The sequence below is a fragment of the Silurus meridionalis genome, chromosome 25 (assembly GCF_014805685.1).
Source record: "Silurus meridionalis isolate SWU-2019-XX chromosome 25, ASM1480568v1, whole genome shotgun sequence".
Taxonomy (NCBI): Eukaryota; Metazoa; Chordata; class Actinopteri; order Siluriformes; family Siluridae; genus Silurus; species Silurus meridionalis.
This window is the reverse complement of record NC_060908.1, coordinates 3,878,548-3,906,471: the sequence shown is the minus strand read 5'-3', so window position 1 is coordinate 3,906,471 and position 27,924 is coordinate 3,878,548. Positions and strand designations below refer to the sequence as shown.

At 39.0% G+C, this 27,924-nt stretch overlaps 2 protein-coding genes across 3 annotated transcripts; one reads left to right on the top strand and one right to left on the bottom strand.

Annotated features, from left to right (window-relative positions):
* Positions 1-343: 343 nt before the first annotated feature.
* On the bottom strand, positions 344-13,818 carry slc25a46 (solute carrier family 25 member 46). The gene is made up of 8 exons (XM_046839315.1): positions 11,731-13,818; positions 8,605-8,647; positions 8,461-8,518; positions 7,550-7,627; positions 7,311-7,411; positions 6,038-6,094; positions 4,127-4,184; positions 344-2,880 (listed from the first exon to the last, which is right to left on the bottom strand). Exons 1-8 carry the CDS (start codon positions 11,981-11,983, stop codon positions 2,293-2,295), a joined length of 1,236 nt encoding a protein of 411 aa, XP_046695271.1. The 5' UTR covers positions 11,984-13,818; the 3' UTR covers positions 344-2,292.
* Positions 13,819-14,441: 623 nt separating this feature from the next.
* Positions 14,442-27,724, top strand: tmem150ab (transmembrane protein 150Ab). Of its 2 annotated transcripts, none has more exons than XM_046839760.1 (8): positions 14,442-14,634; positions 16,076-16,310; positions 17,442-17,489; positions 18,648-18,734; positions 18,858-18,925; positions 20,450-20,577; positions 20,663-20,840; positions 22,290-27,724. In XM_046839760.1, exons 2-8 carry the CDS (start codon positions 16,246-16,248, stop codon positions 22,598-22,600), a joined length of 885 nt encoding a protein of 294 aa, XP_046695716.1. In that variant the 5' UTR covers positions 14,442-14,634; positions 16,076-16,245; the 3' UTR covers positions 22,601-27,724. The 2 variants fall into 2 exon arrangements, with proteins under 2 accessions (XP_046695716.1, XP_046695717.1); XM_046839761.1 differs by lacking the exon at positions 14,442-14,634 and adding an exon at positions 15,222-15,951.
* The last annotated feature ends 200 nt before the right edge of the window (positions 27,725-27,924 follow it).

Sequence of the window (27,924 nt, the reverse complement as noted above, 5' to 3'; positions counted from 1 at the left end):
AAGTGTCTGATCTGCAAGCTGCCACCTTCACCTGTCTTCTGCATTCTGTGATGCTTTTCAGCTCATCGTAGCTTCAAAGAGCAGTTCCAAGTCATGGCAGTTGAAATCTGAAATTTCTTATCTACGGGCGTTTTGAGCCACAGAACAGACGTGTTTGTGCACCGAGGTGTAAAAATCCCAGGTTATCATCAGCTGAGTCACCCAGTTCACACTTTTCCTCTCATTCGGATGATTGATGTGAACTAAAGCCTGTACCTGTATGATTTTATCCACCGCAATGCCTCCAGCTGATTAGATTTCCATGAGTGGAAAATACAATATTTACAAAAACGCCACACAAAAACTGATTACATACATTTATTTTTAATCACGGTACCAATACTGTATATATTAGTTTTTTTCTAAGACATTACAATTACTTCGAAACAAAGTGCTGCTGCAAACGATCAGTGCGATCGCGGCAGCAAAGCGGATGGAAACGTCATCGGCAAGAGGCAAACGACTAAATAACACTTTACAATTTGGATATTGTTCACATGCCAGGCAGCGCTAGACACTGGTCCTAAAGAGTGGCACATTGGACACATTGGAAAAAGAAAATTATATTGTTAGAAAAAACAGCACGCACATCGACATAAGGCTGAGTCCAGGTTTCTCCAGAAAACGCTGAAGGAGAAAATCCTTTCAAAGTTTACGAAGGATAATTCAGAGAGATCCAATGAGACAAATGACTTGGAGCCATTTATAAATTAAATGCTGAACTGTAAGGCTGCTTTCACACTGTGTTTTTCTGTCGATTTGTTTCAGCCGGTGTTTTATACGAAATCTGGCGAGGGCATTTACATTTTGTAAAAAAATAAAAAAATTAAGATTTTCCGTATTGTTTTTTCAAACGATTATTATTTTGCTATCAATGAAACACAATATGACCGAAAGCTTTAGGACACCTGACTTATCCAGCCATATGTGGTTCTTTCCCAAACTGTTACCACAGAGTTTGAGACGTCCTTGGAAAATTTCCCTTCACCTAAACTAGGAGACCCAAACCTGTTCCAGCATGACAATACCCCTGTGCACAAAGCCAGCTCCATGAATATATGCTTTACATAGGTTGGATGAAGATCTCCAGCTATAGAGTTCTAACCCTAATAAACCATTTTGGGATGAATTGTGAACGCTGATTGCACCCCAGGGCCTCCTCACTTCACCTGCCTGACTTTATTAACACCCTTGTTTCTAAATAAACGCAAATCCCCATAAGGACACAAAATTTAGTGGAACATCTTCCCAGAAGAGTGGAGGTTCTTATTACTGCGAATGGGGACTAAACATGGAATGGGATGAAAAAAAAGGGTCAGGTGCCCAGAAACTTTTGTCCATTCAGTGTTTGGTTTATTAATCAATGTTGGAATAATGGAAACAACCAGTATTGATGGAAACAGGCTGATCATATGCTTGGGGCTCTCCCTTAGGTGCAACATTTACCATTCAATCCACCCTCAGGGCAAAATAAACTGAACATAATCTCTAATCTCTGATGTAGTACTTTTGTCAGAGACAGAAACATCCTGGAAACTTGTCTATTACATTTTCGACTATGATATAAATCAAATTTCATCAAGCAGGTTTTTCTGGTGGGAAAAAGTGGTTCACTTAAGTTATCTAGGTTTGCTGTACGATCATTTTTGTGTGAAAGCACTGACACCTCAGTTTTTTCTTTTCGCCTTTTTTTTTTTTCCTCAACACCCTGTTATAGTGGTCAAATGTTTGGTTTGTGGACGAGTCTCTTACGTCACTTGCTAAGCTCTGTTGAGCAGCTACTGAGTTTCGAAATGTAACTATTATTATTACACACATTTCAAATGAAGTGCAATAACCTGGGTTAAAACATGATGATTCGATTTACATGCATTGGACTCAGTACTACCCTCGTTGTAGATTAGCGAAACATGCTAACCCTCGTAAGAAGGCGACAACGATCTCTTCCAAGCATTATTGTCCCTCGTAACGTCCTTTTAAGGTCTAATATGATGGAATAAGACCGAACTATGTCTATGTTTTAGTGAAGAATAAACACGTAGCAAGTGTAAATAGGGGGGGTGGGGCGGGGGGGCTGAGGAATCATGTTTCACTTTATTGAGCTTTTTTTATTGAGTTTTTTTTTAAGGTCAGGTTTACGATTTACGTTTTCACACATGCAAAGTGTGAAAGCAGCCTAATATTACTAGCGATGATGCGTCAGTGTCATGCAAACGCTTCCTGAAATCAGTGCGGAATCTGATCGTCTTTCCTTCAGGCATTGTGCAGCAGAGTCGAGTAAATCATCCTGGTGATCTGCAGCACCGTTGCGTGCACCGAGTACTGAATCACGATGGTCCCGAAGCCCTTGTAGAATCCCAGCGGACCTTCTTCGCGTCGTATCGCGTTGATGCAGTCCCTCATCCCCTCGTACTGAGAGTTAATGGGAAGCACCTCGAAACCCAGGTCGGTGTTGTCGATGATGGTGCGAGTTCCCTGGATGTGCAGCCGGTGCAGCACCGTCTCCAAAGGAAACAGCAGCACGTCCGCGCACAGGTTGGCCACGAAGCTGGCGAACAGCTCTGGGAAATAGGCATCCAGCATGTTCTGGACCGTCTCCATGCCCAGTTTGGGGTGTTTGAGTGGCGGGTTAGCGTTGCCACGGCGACGCAGAACGTACAGCACCAGCTTCTGCACGCTGGAGCTTATGATGTAATGTAGGACGCCGTGGAGGACCGTCGGGAAAACCAGCGTCCACAAGGGAAGGAGGCGTTTACTATGAGGCACGCCCCAACCTAAGAAACGCCCCATGCCCTCTTTCACACAGTCCAAGATGCCGGGGTTGTCCCGAATGATCTCACTCTATAGGGGGGAGGACAAAAAATAAATAAAAAAAACCAACAGAAACTCGATTAAAATCACACAAAAATGGCACAATGCTGATAAACACTTTCCTCACTATTCTCACATCTTACAGTTTATTTTCTTTTACTGCTATTCACAAAAAAGGAAATTTGCATATTTGTATGAATCATGAATTCAACAAAATTCCACAAATAAATCCGTTGTAAAGTCTTTTTAAATGTAGGTAGGAATGAAAAAATGATTAAAAATCGCATGTCTGCACATCATATAAATAGAAACTGAAATTATTTACTTTTGCTCTCACTGCAGAAAAATTAAATTGATTAGAGGAAATTAGAGGTTTAGAGGTTTCCCGAAACGCTGTTTCCGATGTAGTCAATGTGGTTTATAAGGTTCATATAGGAAATAGTTATGAGTATCAGAATAGATACCGTATTTTCCGGACTATAAGCCGCTACTTTTTTCCCACTCTTTGAACCCCGTGGTTTAAACAATAAAGCGGCTAATTTATGGATTTTTCCTGGGTTTTTCCCGGTTTCACAATCTTCAAGCCAAAAAACTGAGCCCCATAACATTAGCCCAATGAAATTGCCGAACGGGTTCAGGTGAACCAATGAAACTCTTTATATTAAATCAGATGCGCTCCCGCTGAATCGGGCCGCACCACATCATAAATATGGATGATGTTCCTCTGATGTTTGACCTGCCGCTCACTCGGACTGTCTACAGGAAATGCGAATCATTCGTCACGCTGAAAACAACCTCGCTGGAACTTCTGCCAAAAATCTCTCTTGATAAAACTGCTGCTTACTGTATATTTTGTTTTATCTGGTGTGATAGTAAAGTGTTAATAGTTGATATTTGGTCAATTAACAAAATGGAAAGTCAAATGAAATCAATATTTGGTGTGAGCACCCAATTGTTTTATTGTTGACAATTGAAAAAAGTCAGGTGTCCCAATACTTTTGTAAAAAAAAAATAATAATAATAATAAACGATATATATGCATGATGTATATGTTTCAATTGTGATGAGGAGTTGAGGCTTTTTTACTAAAATCTAAGAAGAATATCATACAGATCATTTTTTGCTGTTTATAAAACCTGTGTTTTTATTCAATAGAACTGAAAACAAAAGAAAATTTAACTCGTCCTTTTCCAATGCAACTTATCATGATTGCTTCTCACGTACGTGTGTTCATGCATATTGTATAATGAATCGGGGTTTTCGCGAGGACACCAACCTGGACAGTTTCAATGAGGCTTGCTGAGTAAAACGGCAAAGCGACCACGTGTGTTAAACTGAAAAAAGAGAAAGAACAAGAAGAAAAAAAGAAGAAAAAAAAACAGCATTAAACAGCATGAGATAAGAGGACAAATGCTAGAAATTCCCTCTCGACAAAATCAACGCTTGACTAAATCCCAAACAAAGCTGAGTAATCGCGTTTTCTTCGGAGTTTTACAGACGTTGAAGTCAGAAAAGTGGATAAGAATAAGTTATATATATAAAAAGAAAAAAGAAAAAAATAAAGAAGTAAAAATTAAAAAGAAAAAAAACATTGTAGATAAAAATCTCCATATAAAAGTTAAATACACACACAACAGATATGTGTGAAGTGGCTAAAATCTTACTATACAAGATTTGTTATCACAGGGAGTTTTTAATAATATGCCTGTGATATAACCAATAGGCTATTATTTATTTATGCTTGATTGCATCATCACACTAACTGGAACCCTGCGTGTGTATTAGTCACGTCGCTGATTTCATCTTCAAGTAGTTTATGACAGATAGCTATATTAGAGAAATATGAGGTTTAATGATAAAAAAAGAGATCCGGTGTAAGCAAAACACAGGAGGATAAAAGAACACGAACGCTGGGAGAAGTAAACGCTTGAGATTCTCAAATGTCACGGCGTTCCGAATTTTTTTGCTGCGATTTATTAAATGGTTTCGTCCAGAAAAAGCCGACTAGTGCATTATTTGTGTATATTGTAGATTTTATATCGTGTTCATTTTTTGCAACCACATACTACTGCTTTTCTGTTTGCTTCGATTCTTTTGTAAATTCTAGTCGTTATTGATCTTCTGCTCCTTTTATTGATTTATTTCCTGATCTGTTAAAACGCTTGTCGTTAGTTGTATGACCATAATACTGTAGGATATTAATGGTTCAGATTTGGTTTGGAATTTTGAAGAAAGCAAAGGGAAGTGGTATCCCCGTGGTTAAGATGTGAGATTACTGGTCAGAAGGTCGTGAGTTCAAATTCCAGCACCATCAAAATCCCACATTCATGGGTCCACAAGCAAGGCACATACCGATCGAATTCTTAACTGTATAAATGGGGGAAAAAAAGTAAGTCGTCCCGGATATCGAAAATTTTATGTCAAAACAAAACAAAACAAAAAAAAAACACGTAACGACTTCTCCCATCTTGTCGGTTCAGGTTGGCTACACTGTGTATTTTTTCCTAGTGCTCATTTTCTAGAAAGTAAAACACTGCTAACAGGAGAGGGTAAAAAAATGCCAGAGATGCTCCAGTAACAATTACATTACTGCTCCTCCTCATGTTAAACTAATCCAGGCTAAATAGGGCTTTTGTCAGAATGTATATATTATTGTACACTGTCATTATTTATCATGTTGTTAGGAACTGACAGAGAGACTGGATGCAATGAAAAGTGACTGCGGGGCAAAAAAGGAAATAGATACAACCCACGCCAACGCCGTCTACGCAGGGCGCCTGAGCTGATGATGAACACTGATTGGCATTATAATGCCCTTAAAATACACTACAACCACGAAGGAAGCCCGAGTTTCTTAAATCTAACCGCTTCATGTTCCTGACCACATTGATAACTTGGTGTACAGTAGATCCTTCAAACTCTCGTGCGATCGTCTGTCGCTCGACGGCGTGATTCTAAAGAGATTCTCAGACTCGCACGCAGACGGACAGGCGACCCGGGAACATAACAGACTGGAAATAAGTCTTTGGTGAGGCAACCATCTGATCATAGACAATGATTAACAGTGGCAAAATTAGGGAAAAAAAAACCCCTACATACAAAATCCATCTTAACCTACTAGATTTTTCTAGATGATATCACTTTGGTACAAGTGATGAATTTTGCATCTGCAATCATGCGGACTTACCCTTTCAAAATAAAGTGACCTGCAATTTGCTTGGGATTCCATCTGTGAGGCAGGTCTCTGCAAGTGGAAAAACATTGTCAGTCTCGGCACAAGCTAATACACCGTATGGATAAACTTCTGCTAGAGATGCTGAATTATTCTGAAGAGAAATTTGCATAAAGAGAGTTTTAGCTAAACAGTGATTGTGGCTAAACTTCTGGCAGGTGCTAGCATAAAGGGAATGTTATGGGGCATTTGTTTAGCATCCAAAAAAACACAATGATTAATAGTCTTGGGAAGTCCGTGGGGTCTGAAAAATGATTTAGAAATGTTAAGGTTGAGAAGTATTTAGTCTAAACAGTATAGAAAATCTTGAGTTTGAGAAGACGCTGGACTGAAGTGGTGTAATATAACAATGGTAACCCTGCTACTAAACAAACAAATGCATTTTCTTCAAATTTAATATGAATTTGTACAACTTTGTCATTAGAGACACTGTGAGGGGGGGAAAAAAATCCAGAGTTCGAAATGAAAGTGGTAAGTAAAAAGAAGAAGTGGAGATAAGTACAAGTCACTCTGGATAAAGGCGTCTACTGAATACCAAAATGTAAATGCCAGCACTATTAATATAGTCTTAGATCATTTCTAACCATTTTTGTTTTGCTCTATTCTCCAAAATATGCATGAACTACTTGCCAATTTTAAAGCAATGTGCCCCTGATCAGGCAGGTACTTAGGATGCTGTATATGCATCATGAATGTTTTTTTTTTGTGAGCCGAATCTGCACCTGTAGACTTGACCAGATGCCCTGTAAACCAAGGCTGAGAAAAATGTATAGAGCGTAAAGGGGAACATGAACGTGTAGAACATGATGTAAGAACTAAAACCAAAAGTCATGTAGTTTTACTCTCACTAGATCTTGACCCCCCTTCAGAACAATCATCTCTTCAATCAGAAGAACATATTCATAAATAAATATTAGTTGAGAACAGATTCGGTTACATCCGCGGTCCAAAATTTTTTCGAAACTCAAACGAAGAAAGGCGCGTGTTCATCTGGTGCTTCTACCAAGCAACCAGATACAACCACTTTAAAGTATTTCACTTAAAAGCTGTGGTCCAGTGGCTCTAATCAGGAAGCTGTAGAGCTCAAGGCCTCCTATATGGCACTCTCTGTCTGACTTGCACACTTCTATTGAACACAGCATCAGATAAGCATTACCTTAAAAACAAAAAGGGGGGGATTCCTGACAGATCACCAGATCACTATGACAAGGTGAAAAAAACAGCTTGCCTTGGCAACGGGGTACACTCGCTGATGATGCCCTCTGTCCCGAGGGTCACGCCCTGGACCACGAACGTGCTCCCCATTCCTTTCCATAAAGCTTTTGGACCCTTAACACACACACACACACACACACACACACACACACACACAGAGATTGAGACGGAAATATCGGCGAGCCTCATGATCCAGACCTCCATCGGCAATAAAGGATTCTGGATATTCACGAGCCATGAAGCCTTTGTTACCTGAGATTTTGAGACATTGTACATCACGTTTAGGGCTGTAAAAGGGGACAAGTGGTAGCATCTGGCGTGGTAATTCACCTGAGACACACCATCAAGAATGCAAAAGATGAGAACGAATTCAATGGCATTTAGTTCATCTGTAATATAATGTTTTTCTTTCCTTTTCCACAAACATTAAATGTACATGTATCTCTGACAGTCTTTCTTTTGTGATAGAAGTCAAACCATGTTTATCTTCTATAAGTCTAATATATATATATATATATATGAATGAGACGCTTTAAAGCAAAAGTTTGCACACCATTCCTTCACTTGGCCAGTGGAATTATTTGAAATATTGTCCGATGTATTAATTACTTTCTATTATACGATTACAATAAACCCTACTTTAGATAATGGAACATTTCTGGACATTTTAAAGTTTCTTATCAGGTCTTTGGGATTGGCGTAACCTTATCAGTGAATCTGTGAATCCCTTTAAGGGTTCCCCCATCAGTCAAATTTCTTTCCTTCTTGATGTCATGTCTCTGTGTAGGTGTTCTGGTAGTTTTCCATCTCTGTTGGTAATTGTCACCTCAAACACTAATATCTTTTTTAATTTTTTTTTATATATATATCTCTGTAAAAGGTTAATTTTCTTCTCTTCCCCAGACTGCTCACATTCTCGCTTGGGTTTACAGTAAACTCACGTAAAAAAACGTAAACAAGACTCGAAGGCCTGGATCTTGTTTTGCTTCGCTGTGTCCTCAAAGGACCGCGATTCTGGTTTGTAGATAAGCAGCAGTGCAAAAAAATAATTAAATAAAAATTGCACTCAACTGGGCGATGATCTCAAGAGCAAGTACCTGTTGCTGAATTACTGAAATGATTTCATTGTGTAATTTGTGTGCAGTTATTGCTTGAGGGGTTACCTGGCACTGCCTCCGAAACACGATACACGGGTGCGCTAGAACGTTTTCTGTAAAGAGACTGAACGAAAAGCAAAAAATAAATACATTTAAAAATGGAGAAAACAATGAATGACTTATGAATAACTTATATCAGAAATACGCTACCTTGCGAGACCAATCCCAAACCCAGCAAATCTGTTCAACTGATCTGAAACCAGAGAAGAAGAAGAAAATTAAGTCAACATGGTTGGTTGGATTGAACAGCAAGGTGGAGGGGGAAGAGTGTGTGTCAGGGATGTGTGTGTGTGTGTAGTCAGCAACAATGCTGGTGGCTTTGCAGATGCAGCGTGTGGTGTAACCGTCACTGATCAGTCCCCCCCCATCCCCGTTATGGACAATTACACCGCAAAGCCACCAGCATTGTGGCTGACACACACACACAACACACACAAACACTCCTTACACACACTTTTTAAACTGTGCAACAGTTTCTTTTCACAAGCCATCAGATGCCTTCCTAATAAAATGGACTAACGCATGCACACACACAAATCTTCATTGAAACTTTTTGCACAAAAAAAATGCAGAAGTTTACATTTCAACACTATAATTATACATACCAATTATTTTTTTCGCACTAACACACATTCAGGACACCAGCATTTTGTTTCACTGTGTACTGTGAGAGCCTCAGCGATGAACATGAAACCTCCCCGTCACTGCATCAAGTCAAAGGAAAATGACATGGAACTATAATTAATCGCAGCACACCGTTCACTCCCCAGCACACCGTTCACTCTCCAGCACACCGTTCACTCTCCAGCACACCGTTCACTCCCCAGCACACCGTTCACTCCCCAGCACACCGTTCACTCTCCAGCACACCGTTCACTCCCCATCACTGTAAGATTTTGATGGACTCAGAAATGTGTGTATGGAGCAGCTGGGAAGATTACATGAAACCAGACGAAGTGCTTGTGAAAATTTCCTCACGAGAATCCTCAAGTGATTCTGTCCAAGAAGACGATCATTGACACCATGCACATGGAGGGTTAAAACACGACATGTCATCGCTAAAGAAGCTGCTGTTGACAGAGTGCTGTATTCAAGCACATTAATGGAAAGTTGAAGGGAAGGAAGAAATGTGGTAGAAAAGGGTGAAACGAAGCACATTTAATAATTTGGGGAGATTCACAAAGAGTGGACTGCAGCTGGAGTCAGTGCTTCCAGAGCCTCCACACACAGACATATCCATGGGCTACAACTGAAACATTCCTCGTGTCGAGCCGCTCCTGAACCAGAGACAATTTCAGAGGTGTCTTACCTGGACAAAGGACAAGAAGGACTGGACTGTTGCTCAGTGGGCCAAAGTCATCTATTGCATTTCATTTGAAAATCAAGGTCCCAGAGTCTGGAAGAAGAGAGGAGAGGCACAGAACCCAAGTTGCTTGAGGTCCAGTGTAAAGTTTGCACAGACAGTGGTGGTGGTGGTGGTTCGGGGAGTCGTGTCATCTGCTGGTGTTGGTCCACTGTGTTTTATCAAGTCCAAGGTCAGCATAGCCGTCCAGGCTGATTTTATTTTCCAGCAGGATTTGGCATCTGCCCACACTGCCAAAAGCACCAAAAGTTGGTTTAAATGACCATGGTGTTGGTGTGCTTGACTGGCCAGCAAACTCACCAGACCTGAACCCCATAGAGAATCTATGTGATTATTGTTAATAGGAAAATGAGAAAAAAGAGACCAAAAAATGCAAATGAGCTGAAGGCAACTGTCAAAGAATCCTGGGCTTCCAAACCACCTCAGCAGTGCCACAGACTGATCACCTCCATGCCACGCAGAATTAAGGCAGTAATTAAAGCAAAAGGAGCCCCGACCAAGTATTGAGTACATATACAGTAAATTAACATACTTTCCATACTTTCACTAAAAATGTTTTTTTATTGGTCTTATGAAATATTCACATTTTTTAAATTGGTGGGTTTTTGTTAAATGTGAGCCAAAATCATCACAATAAAAAAAATAAAATAAACAATTGTAATAAATCAGTCTGTGTGTGGTGAATATATATAATATACAAGTTTCACTTTTTGTATTGGATTACTAAAATAAATCAACTTTTTAATGATATTCTAATTTATTGCGATGCACCTGTATGTATGTATATGTGTGTATATATTTTAATAAAGGTGTATAAGGTTCACGTGAATATCTGAGTATTTTTCAACCACTGTTCCCAATTATTTACTACATTACTGCACATCATTGTTCCTAATGAATAATTACTGACCACCATTGATCCCATCAACCAGTCAGTGAACACCATTGTTCCCAATAACCATTCATTATCATTTTCTTATTAGCCAATCACTGATCACCATTGTTCTCGATAGCCAATCACTGATCACCACTGTTCTTAACCACTATTCTCATTAGCCAATCACCACTGTTCCCAATGAGTAATCAGTACATCATTTTTTTCCATCAGCCAATCACTGATCACCATTGTTTCTAATGAGTAAGCACTGATAACCACTGCTCAACCAGTCAGCGGAAACCATTGTTCCCAATGACTAATCTTTATATCGCTGTTTCCACTGATTTACTGTGACCAGTGACTGCTCATTGCTACCTTCATTTTTATATCACCCAATCAGTGATCACCACTGTTCTCAATTACCAATCACCATTAATCCTCCCACCAGTCGACCACATTAATCCTTGTCTTAAAACTGTGTAATAAAAGTGACGTGTCAGCGATGTAACTGCTTTGGTGCTCTATACTTTGAATGAATGTGTATGTGAACGTTGCCTTGGGTTTAATGGAGTCTGATCGAGGATCAATTCTCCCACTGTGAGAACAGTGTTCATGGGAAATGACTGGGGATCGACCAGGACCAGGACCAGGACAAACCGCTTATAGAAGATCAACTGATACACGACATGCTTTTGAAAATTGTTTCGAGTAAACATTGTTGATTAGAAAAGATTATCATTGATGTATTTTCTGAATAAATACATAGTGACTTTGAGGTGCCATGAGAGAGGATTTCTGTCTTTCAGAAATCAATCCTGAACTATTGGTTTCTATTCTACTGTTTTCATGAAATCGTCACAATGCAAATGATTCTGACGTCTCATTAAATATGCACATGAGTTCGTGACGTCATCCGGCGAGGCAGTAGCTCGTTTCTTCCCCCTGAAACGTTTTGGCAGGAGGAACCTCTCTGCATTTGCCCACACTCCGATGTGGGAGCGGATCTGTAGAATTTATTACACACATCCCGACGTACCGGATGGTGGAGAAGCTGCCTGGACGTCATCTGCGGCCCCGGGGGCTGCAGGAGCCCCTTCAAACTGCGGCGTGCTGTCACCATAGTGCAGGTTTCTGCTGCCGGGGATGTCCGGAGGCGTGGTAACCCATTGCTGCAGATCAATGCTGGAGGAACTGTTGAACGACCTTCCCGAATAGCCTCCGCCGTACGACGGCTCCTCTCTGCCCCTGTAGCCTAAGCCGTCAAAGCTGTCCGGGCGTCTGGAACCCATGTTTACTGGTTAAAACAGTGTCGTTAACAGACAGTGAGCGCGTCCTTTTCAGCAGACGAGCAGAACGAACATCTCGAACCCGCGACGCTTTTTTTCCCGCTCGCCCCGTGCAGTAGCGCTGCTCCGTCAAAACAACCGGAGCTCGTGAATTAGCCTGCTAGCTAACAGAACTGCGACCTTTGACTTTGCGTGCAACTTCCGGGTGCGTCCCGGCTTTCCGGGATACGTCATATGAATGTTGCCAGATCGGTAGATTTTCTACCGCTGGTGGTTGCTTTTTGTGCATGTATTTAATTATCTAAATCATAGTCATGGTTACGACCATTTTAAATACTGTGTAACCCTCAGCAACCATTAGAAATCTTGTAGAATCGTATAGCAACCATTAAAAGTACTGTGGTATCCCCTAGCAACCATTAAAACGTTTCAGTAACTCCTACCAACCGTTACATATGCTGTAGTAAGCCCTAGCAACTATTACAAATGATGTATTAACCCTTATCAACCATTAGAAATGATGTAGTAACCCATAGCAACCATTAGAAATGATGTAGTAACCCTTAGCAACCATTAGAAATGATGTAGTAACCGCCAGCAGCCATTAGAAATGTTGTAGCAAGTCCTATCAACAATTGAAAAGCAGTAAAAACCACTAGCAAATATTAAAAATACTATAGTAACTAATGGCAACCATTAAAAGCTGTAGTAACCCCTAGCACCCATTAGACACTACAACTACCCACATTACCAACACTTAAGAAATTAGTTTTGGCTGCAATACCAAAAACAATAAAACAACACTTCAATGATCAACTGAGGTTACATAACAACCAGTTAACATGTAAGCAACCAGATGAAATACTGTAGTAACCCCTAGCATTAAAATATTGTAGTAAGCTTTAGCAACCATTAGAAATGTTGTAGTATCAAATAGCCGCCATTAAAAATGCTGTAGTTACTCCTATTAATATTTCAAATGCCGTAATACATTCTAGCAACAATTAGAAATGCTGTAGCAACCTATAGCAACCAATAAAAGTACTGTGGTATCCCCTAGCAACCATTACAAATGCTGTATTAAGCCCTAGCAACAATTAGAAATGATGTAGTAACCGCCAGCAGCCGTTAGAAATGTTGTAGCAATTCCTATCGACAATTGAAAAGCAGTAGAAACCACTAGCAACCATTAAAAATGCTATAGTAACTACAAGCAACCATTTAATGCTGTAGTAACCCCTAGCAACCATTAGACACTACAACTACCATTACCAACACTAAAGAAATTAGTTTTGGCTGCAATACCAAACACTTCAGTGATCAAGTGGAATAACATAACAACCAGTTAACATGCAAAATGCTGTATTACCCCATAGCAACTATTGAAATACTGTAGTAACCCCTAGCAATCATTAAAAAGCTGTAGTAACTATTAGACACTACAACTACCAACATTACCAACACTACAGAAATAACTTTTGGCTGCAATACTAAAAACAATATGACAACACCTTAGTGACCAACTGGGGTTACATAACAACCAGTTAATATGTAAGCAACCAGATGAAATATTGTAGTAACCCTGAACAACACACCAAAAACCAAAAGAAATACTGTAGTAACGCTCCAGTAACCAAAAGAAATACTGTTGTATCCACTAGCAACCAATACCGTAGGTAACCTCTAGCAACCAGATGAAACACTGAAGTAACCCCTAGCAATGCAATACAACCGGCAGGGATAATTCTGGGTAAACTGTAGCGGATATGATGTTTTACAGATATCTGAAGAATCTCAAACATAACTCCACTTTGGATTGATTTATTAAAGGTTGTTCTTACAATTCCTTTTTTGTTTGCAATTATTGTAGCACCTTTATTGATGCCTGTTTTTGTAGTACAATAAAAAAACTGCAAATGATGGTTTTAATGTTTATAAACTGCAGATTTCTGTGGCGTACAGAAATCATTTTAAATAAAAATATATTATATAATATAATCAAACAATACCAGTTCATCTTAAGACTAAAACTGGATCTAACCTACATGAAGTGTACAAATCCGCACTTATAAAAAAAAAAAAAAATGTAAAATCTGATTTCAAATATAACAGTTTAAAATTTTTTTTTGTATTTCAGAGAATAAAAAAGATGAATACTGAATACACCTGGCAACCCCTTGAATTCGTAGAAATTAAAAATAAAGCTTTTTCATAACAAATAATTTGTGACGTATTAAATTATTTAATACGATACCATATATAATATAATTGAACAAAACATTTTTATATGCATTAATATGCATGTAATTCCTGAAAACAAATATCACAGAACTACATGTATAATTGGTTATACATAATGTCCGGTACACGTAGCTCCGCCCTCTAATGGCGGTCTAACGCTAATACTAGTGTTGCCAGGTAGTCGTTTTATACTCTATACTGAGAGCTCATTTTTTGGCCTTTTCTTATTTGTTTGCGCCACATGTTATAATTAGATGATAAAAAAATAAGATATTTAGGAGAATGTATTAGCAAGTTACATTGCAGTTGCAAAGCTGTGACTCATTCGGATGTTTCTTTGAACCAGACCTGGCAACCGGGGAAGCTCTTACCTCTCACCAACATTTATTCATTGATTAGTTGGAAAGGCTGCGGTAAGCAAAACGCGTTTCCGTGATTTTTATCAGTGTTTTGTTTTTCACACCGAAAGATCGAAATGAGCCGCAAAACCGGGAGCGGTTTCTTTCTGTCTGTTGATGGTTTGCTGATTGTTTCGAATGGAGAGCACATTGTCGTTTAAGATAGCTAGCAGAAGCCTAATATACAGACCGTGTCTCTATATAGATGACTGGAAATTATATATATATATATATATATATATATATATATATATATATATATATATATTCAATCATTGCTTATAAATCTGTCTACTAGACGGTTGCACAAAATAAACTACCATCTAGGTCACTTTGTGTACAGTTCTTCATCCTGGGGCACATCTGTAGTATCCAGATGTTGCATCAACCTTTACGGTGTTACTCACCTTTTTAACATTGTGTATTACCATGTTCTTTATGCTTTTTAACATATAGTTTATATATTCTATTATGTGCAATATATATATATATATATATATATATATATATATAATTTAAATTTAAAGAACCGATACACTTGAAGCAACCGATCTTGTTCTCAAGGGCTGATTTGTCAAGAGTAATAATGTGCATGAATGAGGGTGAGGACAGTGGAGTGGTGCAGTTGCAAGGAGTCGAGGTCCAGAGGTCGACTGTGTGAGAGAGAGAGAGAGAGAGAGAGAGAAGTGAAGAAGCGAGTGCAGACAGGTTGGAGAAGAGTGGGATAGATGGATATCTGCAAGAGTGAAAGGGAAAGTTTCCAAGACAGTGTTAAGACCTGCTCTGTTGTATAGTTTCTAGTCAGTGAGAAAAAGACAGGAGGACAGGAGATGAAGATGAAGGTGGCGGAGCCGAAGATGCGGGGATTGTCATCACGGGAGATGAGGATGGACAGGATTGGTTTATTAGAGGGACCGTAGGACATTTTGGATGTTGTGAGAGGTGTAACTGAGATGCTTTGGACATGTGCAGAGGAGGAACATGGGGTATATCGGTAGAAGAATGCTGAGAATGGAGCTGGCAGGCAGGAGGAAAAGAGGAAGATGGAGGAGGAGGTTTATGGATGCGGTGCACATGGTTGGTTTGAAGAGGTAGATGTAGAGGACAGGGAGGCATGGAGACAGATGATCCACTGTAGCGACCTGTAATGGGAGCAGCTGAAAGAAGAAAATGATGAAATGTGTCAAAAGAAAAGATAGCAGGATTGGATGTGGTGCCCGGCTCATCAAGCGGCCATAAGCGAATATTTGAATATTTGATAATAACTGACCAGGACACCTTCTAGGCCATGCATCAGTGCATAGTGACCACCACTGGACAGATGTTATCTAGGTCTATTTTTTAAAATCAAAACAGCAGTTAGGCAGCCTTTCAAAATATGTGGAGGAAAAAAAGCACATTTCCAGAATAATCTGAGGATCCACAAAACAGTGACCGTCTCTCTTTTACTCAACAGCTTTCCGGATGTAGCTGAAGGTCCTGACCAGTGTTCTCCCCTCACAACAACACTCCTCTCGTATTTCCTGCGCTGCATGGCTTCACCTGACCGCATCTTTCTCCCTCTCACCGTTGCCCCAATCCAGCAGCCCCTCATGCTTTGGATAAGGGCTGCTCCCGGACTGCCTCATGACTGCCTGGATCGTTCTGCCAGTCAGCCTGTCGGCGTTCTCCATCACGGGGATATGGATAGTGTGAGTGTGTGTAAAGTTCTTGCGAAACACTGACGCCTGTTGTCCAAGGCTTGGATATGAGAAATGCAAAATAGAATTCTGGTGTGTTATAGCGTACAGTTGAAGGTAAAAGTTTTTTGACAGTGTTTGGGAATGTTAAACAAATAACAAACCGATTAAAACACTTTACAAGCATTGTTTGGTAACACCTTTGCCCAAATCCTGATGTAGATCTTTAATATTAAGGCCAGTTTGTACATTATAGTCTGTTTTATAGTCTGATTTTATGATAACACCAGCATTTCTATACAGGATGAAAATCACAGGCGTCAACAAACTATGTACTTGAGTTCAAGTTGAGTCAAGTCAAGTCGAGTTTATTTCTATTGCGCTTTTCACAACAGACATTGTCTCAAAGCAGCTTTAGAGAATTTAACAGTTAGGGTGAATGGTGTGTATTTATCCCTGATGAGCAGCCATGGCGACTGTGGCAAGGAAAAACTCCCTTAGATGTTATGTGGAAGAAACCTTGAGAGGAACCAGACTCAAAAGGGGAACCCATCCTCATTTAGGTGACATCAAGAGTGTGATCATAAATCTTTCAACAATACAGAAAGTTGAGATACACTCTGTAAAATATCACTTCAGCTTGCTGTTGAACTGCTGCTGAACTGTATGTTGGTGATCAGTAGATACACCAAGCGCCAATCAAAACACTAAAACAGAGCGCGTGTTCAACCCCGACTTGCGTGATTTATTCATTTCTCCCCAAATGGAAATAATTCAGTAAAGTACAGAGAGTAGGAAAAAGCTACTTAAGTACAGTAACAAATTCCATTTACTTCATTACTGTCCATAACTGGCGTCTACATAAAATAATGTAAATTAATAAAGCAAACGTTGGAATTTGTAAGAAATTAAGTCGGAATTGTGAAGGGAAAAAAATGTAAAAATTGCGAGAAATAAAGTTTTAATTGTGAGTAAAAAAAAGTCGGAATTGCGAGAAAACCAGTCGGAATTAGGCAAACTTTTTTTTGCCTTATGTGGCGGAAACAGGTTTCCATACTTCTGTATTTATTTATGCTTCGTTTTAAAAGATTTATTTGATCTGTATCGCAATGCAGTCCCACATCGAATTGTTTTGTTCTCCAGGTATGCCATGGCAGTGATGAACCACCATGTGTGTCCAGTCGAAAACTGGTGAGTCAGCAATTTCTATTAAATTTTAAATAGTGCAGGTTATCGATATCTTTTAACTCATAGATTTGCAAGATTTGTGTGTTTGTGTGTCTGAAGACCAAATTACACATTCAGTCCCCATTTGCTGTTATAATAACCCCAGATTAGTGCTCATTCAGCCTCAAGTCAGGGGCTGATGTAGGTGCGGAGGCCTGAGGTGCACCAGCATTCCAATGTGGACAACACTCTTAGGACACTTGAATGTTTTTCACCGTATGTGTTTTTTTACACAAACTGTTACCACAAAGTGGAAAAGGCGCACAATTGTATAGGACGTCTTTGGATGCGGTAGCCAGGATTGCAAAATCAAGACTGGAAACTTTCAATGGGAATTAACAGAAATGAATGGGAATACCTGGGAATTTGCTGTTTAAAATCGCACGTTAGCTTATAATATAGAACATAAATATAGTTGAAAACAAATTTTGCAGGATAATTCTGGTTAAAACAACCAGATTTAATGAAATTTCAAGCACACTGACTGCAGGGCAATTGAGGCCACGCCCCCTACATGCACTGTGTGTTCCTCAATCACATTTCTTGAATCCTGCACACAAAATAATGAAGAACTTGTTGAGTGTAAGCTATTGGGCAACAAAATTATGCTAACAATTAAATCAAACATGTTATTATTTGTAACCGGTATTAGTTTGCATGCATGTCAGCTTACGACCAAACAAAATGTTTATATTTATGTTTGTATATGGTACAGTTTCCCATAAATTCCCATAAATTCCACATTTCCAAAAACTCCCATTGAAAGTTACTAGAAATTTACTTGGAATGTTTTGCTGCTGCACTTTCATCCAAATAAATTACAGCATGATGTTTAATATGCGAGGAAGTCACACTTCACTAACAATTGTTTTTCATGTTGATCTGCCTTCTTATTCAACACCATGATTCAACATGCAGTATGACACTGAAAGAAATAGTCATTTGGGTTGCCAGATCATGCACAACCCAATGTTTTCCCTTGTCGTTGGCTTTGTTGGCTCTTTAACCGCATTCCGCCCGTCACATCTGATGGGGTTTTCTAACTCATAACCCACACACAGCTACTGGAACACCAGCTTCTGTTTTATCTGTCTATCTAACACACTCTTACACAATTTACAGGACATATAATGTGACCTGTAATGATGAACCAGCCAAGAGGGGCTTCCCCAAGACCTGCTGTACTCTACAGGACATCCCTCTTATCAGGTTTCTTCTACTACTTTTACCTACAGGCGGATGCTTGCGGTCAGATAAATGTTTTTTTTTCTGAGCGACGCTTGATCGAATCTTCCATTTCTGATAACGCTGTTTGTGATTTTCGTTTTGCAGTAAATGCGGCTGCTACCCACCCGAAAGCTGTCTCTTCAGCCTCATAGGCAACGTCGGGGCCTTTATGGGTAAACAGTCATCTCTCACTTAGTTTGTTGCGACTTTATACAGTATGTGGGAATTTATCGGGCTGGATACACTGATAACGGACAACACATTTAAATGGGTGCTACGAGTAAATACTCTGGGTCTGGGGATGCTTTTCTACCTGAAGTGAATTTGATATTGCTGGTTCATCGGCTGTTTGGTTAGATTTGGTGTTACATTAGACATATTTCAATTAAAAACCAAACAAAAGACACCCTTTAGCTGAGGAACAGCCGGAGGAATGACTGGGTTTTAGTGGCACTTAAAAATAAATAAATAAATAAATCATTAACGAGAATAAAGTCCTAGTGCTACGAGAATAAATTCATAGTGCTACGACTTTAAAGAATAAAGTCGTAGTAATACAAAGACGTAGCAATACGAGAATCAAGTCGTAGCAGCACCAACTGAACTACTGGCACACCAATGTTTACACCAGTTTCTTTGACCATTGTATTTTGTTTATGGTGTTTATAGGTTTGTTTATAGTGAATCGCACGCGCAAAATATTTTCAGTAGAAATAAATTTGACATAAATACGAGGCGGTATCAAAAACTTTCAAGACTAGTTTCGTAACAAGCCACCAGATGGCAGCACAAGGCTGCATGCAGAGTCACAGGGAGCGCCGACCTTCATAAGTCAGTATATCAAAAGACATCGTCCTGTGTACATTGTGAGCTGCAAATGGCGCTATTCTGCGTAATCATGTCTGCGATTTTGTCATGGACTAAAGAGCGAGCATGAAATTCTCTGTGAAACTGAGCAATTCTACCACAGAGATGTTGGACACGATTTTGCAAGATTACGGTGCGGTGCTGCAATAAGGTGTTTTGAGTGTCACGTGCGCTTCAAGGGCGGAAGAACCTCACTGAAATATGACAAAAGATCAGGAAGACCTTTAACGAGCTCAACCCTCTAATATGTCGAAACAATTCGGCAACTTGTGCATGATGATCATCGGAGAGCAATTTGCAACATTGCTGCCATTGTTGGTGTGTCATATGGAACAGTCCAGATGGTCCTCACTTGTGATTTGTACATGCACTGTCAAGTTTGTCCCAAGTCTGCTGACCAAGGAGCAGAAGAATCACTCCTTTAAATCTGCCATGAACTCTGTCAGCATGTCGAGGATCATTACCGGTGATAAAACATCTGTGTACAGGTACGACCCTAATACGAGGCAACAGTCTTCACAGTGGAAGAGCCCATCATCTCCATGGTCCGCAGCTCAACCAAGTGCATGCTCTTCATCATTTCCGACAGTTGCGCCTTTGTTCGTCGAGAATCGGTCCCCAGGGGCCAAACTGTCAATAGCTGTCTACTGCCACATTGTAAACATCTGAGGGAGGACGTTCGGCGAAAGCGAGCGGATCTGTGGCGCTTAATCTCGAAACATTTTGATACCACTTTGTAAATTTTTTTCATATAAAAAAAAATCTACATTTTAAAAACATAAATGAATAAGTTCATCCCAGTCATTTATGGATACTGTGTCTCTCTGCAGTGGTAATGATTTGCATGTTGCGTTACGCTCATGTGATCGAGCACAGCCATCATTGCTGGGTCAACACGAGCGCTCTGGTCTCCGGTTGCATTAACGCTCTCGGACTCGTCATGGTGGGCAACTTCCAGGTGAGCTGAGGAAGAAAATGAGTAACAAGTCTCCAACCAAAGTGGGTGACACTGGAAGCAAATTCATGATTCTTCTCTCTCTCAGGTCGACCATGCGAAGACTCTGCATTACGTCGGAGCCGGTGTGGCGTTTCCAGCAGGTCTGCTGTTCGTGTGTCTGCAGTGCGTGCTCACGTACCGCATTGCCGAGACCGCGCTGGACTTCTGCATGGCCCACGTGCGTGTGGCTCTGTCAGCTGGAGCGCTGATCTCCCTCATCCTCAGTATCCTTACTCATTTATCCACTTGGATACCAATTTCTTCTTAGAATTCATTGTTCTTTTATAAAAAGATAATGGAAAATCCTTTATTGATTGCTCCTGCAAATGAGCTGGTTAATCAGCTTGGAATCTTACTATAAATCTTAGATCTTATTTACATTTTTATTATTCACAGGAATTTAAGCCTTTTAATAAAACTCACCATTTAATTAGGACAAAAGTAATGGCACCCAATACCAGGAGGAAGAGAGAGTTTCTATGATAGCTGATGCTGTGCGGTGGCTGAGCCCCATCACTGAGAGATTTAATGGATTTCGCAATAAGGATTTGATTTTCGGTCTATTTGTTAGAATTTTGTTGGTAAAGCTATTAGTCATCTCAACGCATGTACAGGGGAACAAAGGAAATCAGTTAAAGTTCGGTCTGTGATAAACAGACATGTACGAGGTGGTATCAGAAAGTTTCAAAACTAGTTTGGTAACATGCCAACAGATGGCAGCACAAGGCTGCACGCACAGTCACAGGGAGCACCGGCCTTCATAAGTCAGTGTGCCAAAAGACATGTGAGGTGAGTTTGGTGACAGGGTGCTGACAGACGTGGGAACGCACGTGACTTCGCCCTCTTTTCTAAGATGAAGATCCGGCTCAAAGGTCACCGTTTTGACACCATTGCAGAGACTAGCAGAAGGTGCTTGACATGCTTTAAAAATAAGTCTTCCAGGACATATTCCAGAAGTAGCAGGAATTCTGGGAGTGCTGTATTGCTGTGCAAGGGAACTATTTTGAAAAAGATTGTTTGTAAATGTAGATAAATGAAGTTCTTTCTTGAAAACAGAGGTAGTCGCAAAACTCTTTGATACCTCGTATGCACAGGAATGACGAACTAGGCCCAGTTAATTGATTTCGCCATCATGGTATTTTGATAAAAAAAGCAGAAATTTTGAATTTGTTTAGTATTAAGAATTATTTCACCCTGCTCAAAACATACCCATACCCAATGTCATGTCATACTCTTGTTCATCTATTCGAATGCACTTCGATGCTGTGTCTAATCACGCACATAACTTGTTTACTGCATTTTATTCAACATATCAGGAAGTCAGATAGAATCAAATGTTTGCTCACACAGATGAGATAAGAGCGAGTGAGAATACAAGGAAACGGCTAAAGCTCTTAAAGAAAAAGACGTGACTTTATGCAGAGCTAATCGCCATCAGAAATAAAAGAAACATATGAAAGGACACAAAGAAATGAAGGAAAAATAGCAAAAATCTCAAACATTGCGAAAGAAATGTACAAATTGCAGAAATGCATTTAAAAATACAATTGTGTTAATTATTTAATCAATGAGTTCATAAAAATTCAGCTGTATAAACATTTTAATCTTACCAAAGTACAAAGAAACATCATTCTTTTCTGGTTGTTCCTATTTAACTTCACGTCATAACCCAGGCGGCATCTTCTTCATCCACGAGAGCTTCGTGTTGCAGCACGCGGCCGCCATCTGCGAATGGATCTTCACCGTCCTTATCCTGGTCTATTACGGAACCTTCACGTACGAGTTCGGCAGCGTCAGCGGCGACACCATGATGGCCGCCCTGGTCTACGGCCGACCGCACGACACCTCGGGATCAGGAGTCATCATTGGAGGCATGGGGAAAAGCATTCCCATGGGCTGTGGTGCTCGAAGTATGAAGTCACCAGGAGGAAGTAGCACCTCCACACACCTCAACTGCAACCCAGAGAGTGTGGCCATTTTATAATGCACAGAGAGGGTGGGTTTGGGCTCAGGTCAATCACGGATTTCAATCTTACTAAACCGTGAGGTGCTGTAAGAGAGCCATAGATTAGGTGTAAAGTACATCCGAATGAAATAAAGTTATGTAAAAGACGATTAATATACTTTCTCGAAAATCATCTTTCTAACCTTAAAGACGTGTTAAAGCTGGCAATAAATGTCCAAAATACTAAAAAAATATCACAGTTAAGGTTAGTCAACATTATCTGTGTAACATTTATAATGTTATAATATGCTATTAGCTTAACTATTTATACAGTATCTGTCTGAAGTTTGGAAACACCCAGGTTTTCATGGTTTTTGAGAGACACGTGCATGTTCTTTTGTTCCTATGCAACAAATTAGGTCTTTTAACGGAATAAACGGATTGACTTTTTTTATTTCATTGAAAAATCCTCCCTTGAGTGAATAACATGTGAATAACACTCTTGGCATTTGAAAGGTTGTTTTCTTCAACCATACAGCTGAAATTTGTTGCCGTGCCTCTTGTAAAACTTGCCAAAGGTCATACGCACCGGTAGATTTCTTTCTGACCTTGTGATCCAGTTCATCCCAGAGCAGTTCAATAGGATTTAGGTGTGGAGACTGGGCAGACCGTTCCACGATAGATAACACTCCAGCCGTCTGTTTGCTGCCTAAATATTGCTACAGAGCTTGGCCGTACGCTTCGACTAATTGTCTAGGTGTATGGTGAAATCGGTTCCAATGAGCCGCAGTCCAGACGGAATTGCATGGTGTTGAACTATGGAATGGTTGCCATGTTGGTTCAGTTTTCCTTTCACTCGGAATAAATCTTTAACCTTCCCTGCTCCAAAACAACCCCAAACCATTAAACTTCCACTTTCATAATTGACTGTGGGTATGAGGCAGTCTGCTAACATCTTCTCTCCTTTTCTCCATCTTGTAGAAGTTCTTCTGTCAGTCAAATCTGTCTCAATAGCATGTGTCCACAGCACTTTCTCCACTTATTCACTGTCCAATTCTTGTGTTTTTGTCTTTTACTGAGTTTGTTACATATAAACAAAAAGGAACAAAAATGCGTCTCAAAAACCATACAAACCAAACATTTGACTGGATCTGTAACTGCTTAATTTCTGTCATTTCTAATCACTAATTTTACAGAACTTCAGTTCTCAAAACCTTGTCACTACATATCACTATATATTATATATAATTTGAAGCATCGTTCCTAGTAAGTCAACTCCTTAAGTTGTTTCTTTCGATTTTTTTTTCTTTTTCCCCAAAAAGGCATTTGTATGTGCATTGAGAAGCTGATGTAGAGGCAAGTTCATGTCTGGAAATTCTTAATTTGAAAAGTTAATATAAATGAATTATTGCTAACCTTAATCCAATAATAGGATAATGGCATTATCAATTGACAATATTCAAAAGACATCTACAGATATGACAGTGGTGATGATAAAACATAAACTAATTAACTAACTAAATATTTTGATGAGTTGTAAAGTAGGTAGCTGAAATAGCACAGTGTAAAACAGGCTTAATTAACTCTTGTCGACTAATTGAAATATTAAGGCGCTATTAACAATTATACGGAAATGAATACAAAACAAACAGATCCTGTGCCACTTTTTGTCCAAATTTCTCCTGATCAAACCTGACTTCCGATCAAAGCAAGCACGGTAAACTGTTCTGCGTATTTATTCGTATGTATTCGAAATCAGAATTGAAATCGGTACGGGAAAGACGGCAAACCGGACACATTTTCTCTCGTCGTGAGGATATGTTTCACAGAAAAGCAAAACTTTTAGTATTTTTATCGCTTTATTTATCAGTTTTGATTTTTATTTTAAGACTAAAACACTGCATTCCATGTTGCAGTACGTTTTTATCACTGGGTTGCAGGAGTGTTACAATGAAATGCAAGCACTGTTCTTTCACAGTCTCAGGTCTTTCCTTAGGCAGTGAGAAAACAGAAAGTTTTTATTCTGGGAATATAAAAGCTTAAGACTAGCCTATAAACCCTAAGCACTAGAAAGAACCAACATACCAGACATGCAGTACATTATTCCAACACAGAACATGCCTATAGGTTATTTTTTCTATTGTTAACAAAACACAGTATATTTATCGAAAAAAATACAAAAAACAGCTGTAAAAATTTTCCAATTGTCTCAGTCTTGATTGTACGGCATGCGTTCGGGGGCATTTTCCAGCATTTATAAAGCTGTATATAGCAGACGTTTCTCTCCAAGAAGCACAAAGAAATGCTATGTACATTCTAAACACCACCTGGGGTAGTTTTCCAAACTACGTCTTTACTGAGGACATAATCATTTCCTTTTTTTTTTTTTTTTTTTTAGTGATTTTTTCTTTTATTTTTTTGTTGTCATGAAGTTTGAGCCGGACATACACGTGTAAAGTTTACATGCTGCTAAAGGTTGCAAAAGGGGTAGAACATTTCCAGGAACTTTTTATGGGTACTTCATCAGGGAATTTTGGGGGGAAAAAAGTTGGAAACTTACCAGGAATTTCTAGGAATGAATTAGAAATTTGAGGAAATTGATATAAAATTTGTTATATACAAACATAAATAGAAACATTTGATTTGTTCATAAGCTGACATGCATGCAAACTAATACAATTTTCATAAATGACATCTTTTACTTTGATTTAAATGTTGTATTATTTTGTTGCACAATGGCTTACACACAGCACAAGGAAGTTTTAATGTTAAATGTATGTAATATTTATGTAATTTAGGTGAATACTTGCCAAGATGGACGTTTTTTGACATTATTTTGTGTGCAAGATTCAAGAAATGATGTGTGTTATTGAATGCACAATGCATGTAGGGGGCGTGGCTTCAAAAGCCCTGCAGTAAGTGTGCATGTGATTGATGAAAGTAGTAGGTTATAGCAACTGAAATTGCAATACTTTTTTTTTTTTTTTTTAACCAAGATTATTAACCTGCAAGATTTTTTTCCCCAACTACATTTAAGTTCCTGTTGTGGGCTACCCAATTGCAATTTTTGTAAATTTCCAGTTTATTCCCAGTAATTCCTGTTAATTCACATGGAAAGTTTCCAGTTTTGAAAATTCCTGGAATTTTGACTATTTTTATGTTTTGCTCATGAGATATATTTCTTTTTCTTTTTTGCTATATGTTAGCAATAAATAGATTTTACTACTTGGTGGTGCTAAGACGAGGTAGAGGCGGTCGTTTAAGACGGTCCACTCGGAATTTCTCGTCAGTAGTTATCATAGGTTTGTCCATCATCAAAAAAAACAAAAACAAAACAACGCATTTTTCTTCATGATTTTGTTTTCTCTTTCATTTCTTCCTCATGAAACCTCACAAAACTGCAGCTGTTTCAACTTATTACTGATTATTATTGTTTTGACACTACATGCTTCGAAATCCACTATATGGACAAAAGTTTGTGGACTCCTGATCATAAGATGTGTACGTGCTTTTTTCCACATTTAGTCCCTGTTTGCTTCTGTAATAACGTCCATTCTACTGGGAAGATGTTCCACCAGATTCTGGAGATTTGTGCTCATAAATAAGAATGTTAGTAAAGTCAGGTACTGATGTAGGGGATTTGAGAAGGCCTGGGGTGCAGTCAGCGTTCCACTTGGTATTCACTGGGGTGGAGGTCAGAGTTTTATAGCAGGCCATTCAAGACCTTCTATTTAAACCAATGTAAAGCATATCTTCATTGAGCTCGCTTTGTTCACAGAGGTTTTGTCAGGTTGGAACAGGTGAACAAGTGAATTGAAAATTCAATGTTACTGCGTACAAAAGTCGTCCTATACAATTGGGTGTTTTCTTTCTGGGAACCACAAACACCAGGAAAAGTGAGGCTTCCCAATACTTTTGTCCATATTGTGTATTTTCTAGATTTGAAAAAAACCTCCCGACCTGCTAAATGTGAAGCTGAAAAGTGTCCTGAGTCTATACAGTATTTTAGTAATTAGTCAGTGATGGAAGCGATGATTCACATCATTATGTTGATGCTAATATGTTGTAGTATGATGTATGTGTTACTCATTTGTTTGCCATTGCTGACACTGCAATAATTCTATATTGAACTGTGCCAAACTAGGGCTGGGCGATATGACTCATATCATATCTAATTTATCATTAGGTTTGTTTTCTGATTTAACATTTTTTTGTGTTCATTTTTGGATGAAAATGAAAACATACATTCCACAAAATCTATAGTGTATCACAAAGACGTGCACTAGTATAATGCGCATAAATATAGTATATACACTTTGATGTTTATTATTAACCCCACATTACAGCGAACTTGTGATTATTTTTCTATAACAGGCTTGTCTTGATTAAATTTAATTAATTTTAATCTATTTAATTACATCGTACAGGCAATATCAGTTAACCAATTTGGTTCCTGTTAACATTTACACTATAACAGTCCTTCAGAACATCCTTGAGAAGCATTTTTTTGATGAGAAAACTCTTTCCATAAATGTCCATAAACCACTATAATCATTTATATCTTTTGGTTAAATAACGACTTCTGAAATGTGTTTTATTATTAGGATTAAATTATGTAATTTATACTATATACTGTATTGGAAATGATTGAAACGATTGTCCAAGCAGCTGTTATAGAAAATGAATCAACACCTTCTAAATAATCAGATTTCAGAAATTCAGCAGTTCTGTGGTATTAATGTGAGGTATATCTATATGTATATGATATATTTGCTATATCGCCCACCCCTAGTTCCAACATATTGTACCTCTGTATGAATCTTCTTTCAAACTAATGAAAGTCGATAATCCTTTTCTACAATGGGCCAAATTCAAAAGCCTGGAATAAAATCTATGCTCGTGACAGTAACGATGTTGTAAGAAACTATGCGTATTAACACTCTGGGTTTGTGCTTCGGTACAGTGATGCGAAGGGAAAGGCTGGTACTAATCTTGAGTTGCTAATCCTGTAATGTTTGATTCAATTCAGATTTTGATCAGTAATGTTTTTATGATGTCTAATCTAAGTAAAGCTCTTGGAATACAAATTTCTGTCCTGTGAAATGACAGTTTACTTTCGGCTGTATGGAAGCATGAAGGCTAAATGAATGATGATGAAATGGATCACCGAAGTAAGTGTGGAGTTTTTCCTGAATGACACAAAACATTTTCATCACTCATGAAAGATGCTGATATATATATTAGGTGGCTATGTAGAGTTATCCATTTATTCACTCATGTAGCAGCGGCACAATTGATTAAATCAGGCAGACACGGGTCAGGAGGTTCATTTAATGTTCACATCAACGATCGGAATAGGGAAA

Bases quoted from the DNA above. Each gene is read 5' to 3' on its own strand.
- slc25a46 (XM_046839315.1), bottom strand. From the start codon at position 11,983: ATGGGTTCCAGACGCCCGGACAGCTTTGACGGCTTAGGCTACAGGGGC. The intron at 8,648-11,730 runs GTACGTCGGGAT...CTCTGGTTTCAG, and splicing joins GGCAGCTTCTCCACCATCCG to ATCAGTTGAACAGATTTGCT. The intron at 6,095-7,310 runs GCAAGCTGTTTT...TTCCACTTGCAG, and splicing joins GAGTGTACCCCGTTGCCAAG to AGACCTGCCTCACAGATGGA.
- tmem150ab (XM_046839760.1), top strand. From the start codon at position 16,246: ATGACTGCCTGGATCGTTCTGCCAGTCAGCCTGTCGGCGTTCTCCATC. The intron at 17,490-18,647 runs GTGAGTCAGCAA...CACAATTTACAG, and splicing joins GTGTGTCCAGTCGAAAACTG to GACATATAATGTGACCTGTA. The intron at 18,735-18,857 runs GTTTCTTCTACT...TTCGTTTTGCAG, and splicing joins CAGGACATCCCTCTTATCAG to TAAATGCGGCTGCTACCCAC.